The 10516-nt window shown below is 52.6% G+C and overlaps 1 protein-coding gene across 9 annotated transcripts in view; it reads right to left on the bottom strand.

The window, feature by feature from the left end:
* The window catches only part of TMOD1 (tropomodulin 1), an 83864-nt gene that overhangs the window by 39171 nt on the left and 34177 nt on the right, over positions 1 to 10516 (bottom strand). For 8 of the 9 annotated variants that reach the window (XM_015560497.1, XM_015560500.1, XM_015560502.1 and 5 more), the window contains 2 exons: positions 9527 to 9646; positions 748 to 837 (listed from right to left, as the gene is read on the bottom strand). In XM_015560497.1, coding sequence (XP_015415983.1) covers positions 748 to 837; positions 9527 to 9646 — 210 coding nt within the window. The remainder of the gene's footprint in view (positions 1 to 747; positions 838 to 9526; positions 9647 to 10516) is intronic. The other variant, XM_015560498.1, reaches the window with a different exon arrangement.

Here is a 10516-nt window from a genome sequence, read left to right on the forward strand (position 1 = left end):
GGGCGGGGGGAGGTGGCTGCTTGTATTGTCTTTAATGTTTTGCAAGAACTAGGCGACTTCCTTAAACTCTCTGCACTCTGGGGTCCTCACCTTGTAGCCTGTGAACAGGGGCTGCTGTGGGGATGAAAGGAAGCCTGGGTGGGAAAGGAATATATAAGCCTTACGGGGGGTGTGTTTGTGATTCTTTGGGCACCCCCATTTCTCTCTGGGTCCAAACGCCAACTTGGAAAGTGCCTGGGCAATGAAGACAATGCAATATTGGCACAGGAAGAGACAAGCGGACTCGTGGAACAGGAGAGGCGCCCGAGACAGACGCACGTGGATGCACGGAAGTGTAGGATCCAGGGGGAGCCCCACACCAGCGGTGGGAAGACGCTGTGCAAATTACGGTGTTGGGACAATGAGATATCCATTAAAAAATGAAAATCTGGTCTCACCTCACACCACACACAAACATGAACTCCAGGTGGACTAAGAAGTTGCATATAAGAAGTGAACTGCTACAACTTTTAGGAGAAAACATAGGAGGATATTTTAATAACACTGGGATGGAGAAGGCCTTTGTAAACAAAACATAAACCCCGGAGGAGTAAAAGGAAAAGGTGGATAGATTTGGTGACATAAAAATGTAAAAGTTCTGCCAGAAGCTAAAGAGCAGGAGTGGGAGGAAGCAAACAGTATGAGGACGACTTCACTTCCAAGGTGGCCTCGCTGGGGGGGGGAGGGGGGAAGGGGCTGCGTACTCACTGTTGAGTCCCTCCTTGTTCACGATGGAGCTGCTGCCCAGGGCCTGGTAGTACTGCTGGTTGCTCATGAGCGTGTGCATGCCCAGGATAGCTGCGGGGACACGGAAGGGCCCGTGACTCGCCCCTCTCAGACAGAAGGGCCTCCCGGGCACGGACACTCCACACCCTCGAAATTCTTGCTCCCAGAAATGGCAAGAAACTCTTGCATGAAAACTTTTAAATGTCATTTGCCTCTATTTACATGGATGCCAAATCTCTATCACCAGCCTAGACTTCTCTAGTCCCCGGCCTCAGATTCCTAGATGTCCCCTGATGTCCCACTGACACATCCAACCCAACCTGGCCAACACAGAACTCAACTTCCCCAGCAACAGTCTCTTCCTTGGGATCACCTTCCATCTGGTCACTCTGCCTGTCCCTCGGGGTAGAACCTCAGTCCATGGCACCTTCACCCAGTCCCCACCCTTCTAACCAGTGTCTCTCATCGGTCCCACCTCCCACCCCATCACCTTTGTCTTGGTGGAGGCTCTCGCATTTCTCGGCTGTGCTGTCACAGCTGTGTAGGTGCTGGTGTCCGCCCCGCCCCCCCACCCACCCCCCCACATTTCTGGAAATGCAGATCTGACCACATCACACCTGTGTTCAAGCCATTCTTTCATCCATTCACTTACTAACATTTACTGAGTGCCGACCGCATGTGTCCAGCTCCAGGGACGAGGTGGGCAGCAGGGAACGGGAAAGACAGGATCCCCACCCGTTGTAGCTTACTGTCTGCTGGGGACAGGGCCGCTAAGCAGGGACCCACACAATTAAAAACACAGGCACAGCGTAAGGCAGGTGTGGAAAAGGAGGAGCTCAGTGTGTTCTGGGGAATGGGACGGGAGTGATGAGTGCGTGTTGGCCAGTGAAGAGAAGGGAGGCAGAACATTCTGGGCAGAGGGAATGGCCGGTGGGAAAGCCTGAGGCGCAGGGCCAGGCGTGGGCTGAGATGAAGTTGGACACGTCGGGGACGGCCTAGCGCCCCCTCACCAAGCCACTCGCTCTGGGCCGGAGAACACGCTGCACGTCAGTGATTCTCGTTGGCTTGTGTATTGGAATCACTGGGGAATTTTTAGAAATTCCTGACACTCAGGCCTTCCCCCAACCAATTAAACCATGACCTCTGGGGCTGAAGCTTCCCAGGTGGTTTCAGGCGGCAGTCAAAGTGGGGGACGCCGCCTGACACCGTCCCCCGAATCCTCCCAACAACACTTGGGGGCTGACTGTATTCCAATAGCCAGGCGGGATCCTGCAGGGCCTTCCAGGTCTGGGTAAGGCATTTGAGTGTCTTTTTCTAGGTACAAGCTGGGAGCCACTGGAGGCCTGAGCAGGGGGTGAGCTGGTCTGACTCGAGTTCAGTGTGTTGCTCTGGCCACCTGGAAACTAACTACAGCAGGAGGGAAGGACAGGGGGGGGACCATGAGGCTGTCGCAGTCATCGGGGTGGGTGGGTGGTGGCTTGTGACCCCCGGACCTGGCTTCACCAGCCCTCTCTTTCACAGCCTGTCCCTCCCGCACACCCTTTCTGCCCCAGGGACAGTCACTGCTCAGTAGTTTCTCCTGCTTCTGCCAATGCCACCCTCCTCCCCTTTTGCTGGCAATTCTCTCATTTGCAGTGCCCACTGCTGAAATGCCCCTAGTCGTGTTGCTAGATGTAGCACATAAAATTAAAGACACCCAGTTAAGTTGGAATTTCAGATAAAAGATGAAAAATGTTTTAGTATAAGTAGGTCTCATTTCGTCTTTGGGCTACTTATATTAAAAACCTGTTGTTTTTCTGAAATTCAAATTTAACTGAGCATCCTGCATTTGACCTACCAACTCTACCTCTCCATCCCTCAAGACTTAGAATAACACTTCCTCCCCCAGGAAGTCTTCCTGGATTCTTTTCTCACCCCTGCTAGTTCTCTCACAGCACCTGGTATCCTTATCCCAGCACATAGTATACCAGGAGTCAAAGATATCTGGGTATCTGTGTCCTTCCCCTACTGGACTATAGACTTCTAGAGGCCAGGAAAGAATCTAATCTCTCTTCTACCTCTTCCAGAATACAGTACAGTAAGCATTTGGTAAATATTTGCTGGTGCTTTTTAAAAATTCCTCCAGCCATTTCATTAGACGTGGTTTCTAGCTAAAAAAAAAAAAATAAAAAAAAAATGCCAGAGCCCTTAGGGAAGAGTCAGGACTGGTCCTGATTATGCCCCCAACGCTGTGTGACCTTGGGCAAGTCCCCTCCCTTTAGCCTTCTCTGTCCAATGAAGGGGTGAGACACGATTGTGGCTGGACATACAATTCACCTGGGAACTTTGAGACAATATCCCTGCTCCACTCTGGACCAACTAATCCCCATCTCTGGAGGTTTATTTTTTAATCTCCCTGGATGGTTTTGATGTGCAGTGGGAGCTGAGAACCACAAGATGAGCTGATCTCAAAGTCCCTTCTGTTTCTCACATTCTAAGAGTTTTCTCTGCTAAAATAGACCTGCCTGCTCATCACTAAGGAGACTGGTAGGCAGAGAGGCATCTGCATTTCACGGGCCCTCTGGGCTTTTGTTCAGGCCGTGGCTACGTGGGTAGTGGGAGCTGAGTCAGCGGCAGGTGGATCGGAGCACCGTGCGTCGCCTTCTGGAGCTGCCCCTCCAGCGCCCACACAGGGAGCGGCTCGGGGTGCTTCTGGGCTGCTGCTGCAACTGCAGGTTTGGGAAAACAGCTCGGAAAGGTTCCTGGGAGTCCCCGGACAGACATGGCCGCATGTGGCTGACTGGTCTTGCTTAGAGTGCACAGAGAGATGGAAAGTGTAAAATGCATTTTGTGCTCGGAGGACAGCTTCCTGTAATAGTCCAGAGAGGCGGGCGGAGGCAGGAAGGTACAGGAAGTGCCAGGGACCCGAGGAAGGAGACCTGCGCCCGTCTGGCCTTGGTGCTAATTTGCTGGGTGACCCTGTCACTTCTGCTTTTTGGGCCTCAGTTTTCTCTCCTGTGAAATGGGGTGTGCTTGAAAGCTGGTCTCTCACCCTCACATAGCACTTCACAGCCACATCACATCTCATCCCTTTATCCTGTTTGATTTTTCACAAGCCTCCAGGGCAGGTGCTATGGGGCCTCCACTTTGGCTTGTCGAAGACCATTTAGCGAGGCCTCTCGGCCTCTAAGCCAGCATTCATTCCCACACACGCCTCCATGCACCAGGTCACCAGCACCTCTAAAGTCCTAAACGTCCCCTCTACTTCTAAAAAATTCTAAAAACAGATAACATGTATTCTAGGAAGTAATAAATGTCAATAGCAGGCCTAAGAAGAAATAAAACCGTTCTGCAGCTCTGAGGAAAGTAGGGATCCAAGAGAGAAAAAAAACGAAGGAAGGAAAGAGGCAGGGAGGGGAGGAGGGAGGAAGGAAAGGAGGGAGAGAAAAAAGGAGGGAGGGAGAGGAGAGGGAAGGAGTGGGAGGGAGGGGAAAGGAAGGAGAGGGAGGGAGGTGTGAGTGATGAAGGAAAACAGCACATCAACATTGCCTGCTGCTTCGTTCCTGGTAGATATTGGCAAGGCTGGATTTAGCACTGGGGAATGTGGTTTTTTTTAAAATAAGTCAAATCTTCCTCAAAATTCAAAAAGGACTATTTTTGAACTCTGAAAAAGAACATCAAGTTCTCCTTCCTCTCTCTGCCTTGGCAGGGTTCACTCAGTTCATAATCGTCATTCCACTAAGGGTGCAGAGAGATAGCGGCACACATCCCCAGCCTCGCCAGCGGCCCACGGCTCAGGCTGGTGCAGGGCAGACGCAGGCATCCTAGGAACAGGTGGGAGAAGCTGGTTCCGGTCCAGGACAGGGCGCAGCTGCATGCCCGCACCCTGCCTCTCCTAGAGCAGGAGCCTACGGGCATGAAAGAGCACCAGAAGCTGGGGCAGGGGCTGCCCAAGACGGCCTCTGAGAGTCACAAGAGCCAGGGGGTGCCAACTGCCCTTGGGGTTGCCTGGGGTTGGCCCTTCTGAAGGGCGAGTCTCCCTACCCACAATTCCTTCTGGGTCCATCCCATCGGAAGGGTCCCTAAAGGCAAGCCAAGATCGCATCCCTAACTGAGGAGGGGAGGCACTGATAATGCCAAGTGCTTGCAGGTGACTCCCAGTGGCCCCCAAGCCACAGCCCAAGGCCACACGCCAAGAATTCAGTCCTGTCAGAGGCATCTGTTCCCCACCCTGTGGCGACGCTTTTCATGTTGAAATTGACATGCTTCTGCTCTGTCCTCATCACGTCCTGGGCCCGCCAAGGGCAGGGACTGGATCTGATTCATTCATACCGTAGGAGCTCAATAATGCACGTGACTCCATGAGTGAATGAATGACGCACAAACATGAAAACAAGTGAATACATGAGAGTTCACAGGCCCTGCCTTACCCGTGTCACACCTGAGTCAATGTGCCGCCTGCTGGGGGTCCCGCCTGTTCCTCTCATCACCAGGTACCAAGCCTGTGCAAGTGCATCTGCAAAGCAAGCGGCTCAGCAGGGCCGCCTCCGCCCCCGCTCCCCTGTTCATCCCACCCTTCCTCCTCAGGATCAGCTTGTCTCTGGCCTTAGCTCCCCAGCCCCAGCCCAGCCCCCCTCCTGCACCCTGTCCTTTTCCTTTGCGACACTCACTCTCACTTGCCATTTCCCACTGGCCTTGGTGTTAGCATAGGCGGCTCTGCGAGGGCAGGTGCCAGGCTGCTTTCCTTTACCAGGGCCGGGTCAGAGCCTGGCACACAGACGGGAGGCCAGACACATGGCTGCAGAGTGTGTGGATGTGTGACTGGCGGAGGTGAGCCTATGGGAGTGCCCTGCCTGGGAGCTGGGGTGTGAAGGCTCCAGGTGATGCTCTCTTCTCCCTACTTTTCTATCTCTAGTGACTCATCCACCTCACAGCTCCATGCACTCCCTCCTTGGGAAGGCCCAGCCACCTCCATCCTCCCATCCCTGCCTCCAGTGGGTCAGCCACACCCAGCACTCGGAGGACAAGAAGTCCTGCCCCCCTGCCTCCATCTCTTGCAGCATCTTTGAAATTCTGGCCTCTGGTCCAGCACTAGGAATAGCTGGTCTCTTGGTGGAGCCACCTCTTATGCAGTCCCATGGCTTCACCTGGCCATTGGCCTTACCTGGGGCCTTACCTGGGGCCTTACCTGGGTGGCCGGTTCTATGACCCCCCGCCCCGCCCCCATCCTCTAAACACCACTGCCTCTCTGCCTACGCCCCTGCTTTCATCCACCTCTCCAACAGTCCCCTAGTCCAGGTGTCAGCGCCCTAATGTGGCATCCAGAGTCTTTCCTGCCCTGGCCGGTATGGCTCAGTGGATAGAGTGTTGGCCGGTGGACCAAAGGGTCCCAGGTTCGATTCTGGTCAAGGGCACGTGCCTTGGTTGCAGGCTCCTCCCCGGCCTGGGCCCTGGTCGGGCTCTTGCAGAAGGCAACCGATATCTCTCACACCGATATTTCTCTCTTTCTTTACCTGCCTCTTCCACTCTCTAAAAATCAATGGAAAAATATCCTTAGGTGAGGATTAAACAAACAAACAAATAGAGCCATTCTTACTGTGGCCCCATCCTTCCCCAGCCACTCCGGGAGACTTGGCACCCCCTCTCACCCACCATCTGTGTCCACCATGCCCCAACCCTGAGGGCTTTATCCAGGCTGCACCAGTTGGTGGTGATGCGAGTGGGCCACCGCACTAAGCTGCCTGGGTTCCAAGCCCACGGGCAAGGCATTTAACCTCACGGTGCCTACTTTCTCCATCTGTAAAATGGGGACAATGAGTCTTACTTCACAGGGGTGTTGTAATCAATAAATAAGCAGCAAGGCATCGGAAGCAATTCCCAGCGCACCTGGGACGGAGTTGGAGGTCAGCAAATGTTCAGCCCCTCCTTCCCCAGAGACACTGTTACCTTCCAATGGCTGATACACAGTGACAGGCGCCCACAATGAACCTGTGAACACCTGAGTCGACTTATAGCTCCCCCTCTCCTTTCCGGACATGGGAAGGTATGGTATCATGAACAGATAATAATAATGAGCCACACCAACAAAAATAAAGAGACATAGTTTCAAGAAATCAACACAGAAACTCAGCCCAATATTGCAGTTCTATTTTGGCACAGAAGCTGGCGGTTCTGACAGTGGAGTCATTTGATAATCCCTCTGAGCTGACTAATGAGGGGGGTGATGTCACGGAGGGTGATCAGGGGAGAAGGACCAGGATAAAAACAGCTCCAGGGTGAGTCAGCGTGGAGGTGCTGCACAAGGGTGTCAGCCACCCACCTCCCTGCTGCACAGATGAACTGGGAGTCAAGGGGATCCCCCACCAGGGAAACGGTTCAGTTGAAATACGTGAGCACGATGTGGATCTAATATGACTGGTGTGGTTTTGACAAAACCAAACCTGAACTTCAAACCAAACCAGTTACGTTTTCTGAGTTAAGTGTTCCGTTTCCATCAGGGCCGGATGGGTGCTCACTGCTTCTGTGTTTCATAGCGGACTGGAAACCTCTCTCTCTCTCGGCCCTGACACCGTTCAAGCCACTGCCCTTTGGTCTTTCCCAAATTCCCTGCCTGCTGAGGAAAGGGTGTTTTGGACTCACAGTTTACACACCGGCTTTCTGCATTCGCCACTTGGTCCCTGCAACCTGGCTTTGGTCACCAGCACCCAAGGTCACCCCTCCTGCATGTTGGAGTCTTCCCACTGTCCCGCCCCACATGGTTCCACTATAGCTGACAGCCGCCCCTTTCCCACTCCCATCCCCTGCAACAAATGCCACCAGCACACATGCACCGCTCCCACGAGAAGCCAGAGGATATGATGAGGCAGGAGACCAAGTCCCCAGCACGGGTGGCCTCACCTGGCCTCCGGCCTCACATACCTCTGCGTCTCAGGCCAGCCCCAACCCTCCTTCTGTCTCCCTAGCTCCTGCATTAGATTCTGTCCACTGTGATTTGACCTTCGGCTGCCAGCCCATCTGTGGCTAACTGGCCCTCAACTCTCACAGGCTGCTACCCAAGCCAGGACATTTGCCTGCAGAGCCCCAGGCCCCACTCCTGTCATACCCTCTGCCTGGAGCTTGACAGCTAATGATGCCCACATGACTATGCTAATGCTGCCGCAAGGGCTGCAGGTGGATCCCTTGCAGAATTCAAGACTTTCATGGACAACTGTCCCGCCTGGGTGGCCCTCAGGCACTTTGAACTCCAAAGGTCTCAAACTGAGCTCAGCATTTCCCCTGAGCCTGCTCCTCTCCCACCAGCATGGGCTGAACTGTGTCCCTCCAAAACCCCAAGGTTCCCGTCCTGATCCCCAGGACCTTAGAATTTATAACTATATTTGGAGATAAGGTCTTTAAGAAGGTGATTAAGTTACAATGAGGCTTTTAGGGTGGGTCCTAATCTAATCCGACTGGTGTCTTCAGAAGAAAAGATTAGGAGACACCCCACACCAGGGGACACAGCATAGAGCAGTGGTTCTCAACCTTCTGGCCCTTTAAATACAGTTCCTCATGTTGTGACCCAACCATAAAATTATTTTCATTGCTACTTCAAATCGTCATGTAAATATCTGATATGCAGGATGGTCTTAGGCGACCCCTGTGAAAGGGTCGTCCTACTGTCAAAGGGGTCGCGACCCACAGGTTGAGAACCGCTGGCCTAGAGGGACACAGTGAGAGGTGGCTACTGACAAGCCAATGAGAGAGGGCTCAGAAGAAATCAAACCTGCCGCCACCTTGAGCTTCTGACTCCCAGACCATGAGACAATAGATTTCTGTCTTTGAAGCCACCCAGCCTGGGGCATTTTGTTATGGCAGCTCAAGCAGACTGCTATACCTAAGCTCATTAATGGCACTAACAGCCACTTAGTCTCTGGAGCTGGCAATCTGGAACCTTCCTTGACTCCTCCTCAACCTCAGCCAGGCAGACTCAACCCCATCTTTCCTCTTCCCTTCCCACTTGTCTGAGTCTCTCCCCGCCTCACCCAACCTCCTGTCATCATCTGGGTGATGGTTAACAGCCCCCAAATCTGCAGAATCCAAAGACCACCCATCCCCCAGCCAGGGAGCACAGCACGATGCCGGGGGAGGGGGGGGGGCGGGGAGGACACACACACACATGCGGACTGTTTGGTGTGGCCAGATCTGACTCTTGGTGGGCATGCGGGGCAGAGACTAGACTGTAGTAAGGAGAGATGCTGGGGTGGTGAAGGGCTCTGAGATCAGGCCACCTTCTGGAGTTTTAGGGGCTATTTGGGAAGACCATGTGGAAATACACAGGAAGAGGGAGAGTGCTTGGGCAAATACAAGATGGGGGTTTTCTGAGGGTGCAAAGTGGTAAAATCAGATGGCTTTGTCCAGCCCTTGTGAACTGCCCAAGCTTGAGACGCCCACAGTCCTCTGTCTGCCCCCCATTCTCTCTTCCCAGGTGGCATGGGCAGGATTTGATGCAGATGGGATCAGGGCCCGTGGAGCCCCCACCCCGCCCCCAGGATGCGTCCACATCCCTCTGGGATGGGGTCTCATGGCAACAACAGATGGTTCCATAGTGTAATGAGGTGAGGTGATTCTCTCTCTATTTTCCTCATTTTGGTTTTTGATGATAGACCTGTTTTAATATTCTTGGTCTCCTCTAGTCCTTGTTAGAGAGAGAGGCTGTTCATATTGAAATAAACCATCCACGGCTCCCTGCAGACGCAGGTCAAGTCCTTCTGGAGGACATGGGAGTGTGTGGAGCGCCTCTCACCTGCGATGTCACAGAGCTCCGCGTCAGAGGCGTTCGCCAAGGCCTCCTCCAGCTCTGGCTCCAGTGTCACACTTTCCAGCACGGGATCCATCGGCTTCTGCTTGGGGACCCAGACCTTTCCTGCAAACACATGAGTGTCCGTTACAGGGAGGGCAAGTGCGGCGGCACCTGGCAGCCTCCAGCAACAGCCCGGGGATCCTACCCGAGCGCTGTGATCCCTTCATGCTGAGAGTCCCTTGAGGTTTCCCCCTCTGGGGACCAGTGCAAACTTCCTCAAGAACAGGAATGGAAGATCTCCCACAAAGAACCTTGCATTTTGAAAAGTACACCTTTATAGCTTGGTCAAACTAGACTGTTTGCTATTGAAAACATGGGTCATTAATTTAAATGACCTGTAAGTAGAAAAAAGATTTTTAAAAAAGTCAAATGCCAGTGTCTGGGATAGCCTAACTAAGGGTTCAGATAGGAGAGAAAAATTTAGAAATATTTCCAAACAAAATAAAATACACCCAGATTATTAAAAGAGGATTAGGGAGCAAGAAATGTCTCCTTGCCTCATGGGACATGATATTTTTAAAGTGCCAAACTCAGAATTGAATGAGGAGCAAAGAGGTGCACAAGGATGGTCACTCAAAACCCCAAGGTTCCCGTCCTGATCCCCAGGACCTTAGAATTTATAACTATATTTGGAGATAAGGTCTTTAAGAAGGTGATTAAGTTACAATGAGGCTTTTAGGGTGGGTCCTAATCTAATCCGACTGGTGTCTTCAGAAGAAAAGATTAGGAGACACCCCACACCAGGGGACACAGCATAGAGCAGTGGTTCTCAACCTTCTGGCCCTTTAAATACAGTTCCTCATGTTGTGACCCAACCATAAAATTATTTTCATTGCTACTTCATAACTGTAATGTTGCTACTGTTATGAATCGTCATGTAAATATCTGATATGCAGGATGGTCTTAGGCGACCCCTGTGAAAGGGTCGTTCTA

The sequence above is a fragment of the Myotis davidii genome, unplaced genomic scaffold (genome assembly GCF_000327345.1).
Source record: "Myotis davidii unplaced genomic scaffold, ASM32734v1 scaffold534, whole genome shotgun sequence".
NCBI lineage: Eukaryota > Metazoa > Chordata > Mammalia > Chiroptera > Vespertilionidae > Myotis > Myotis davidii.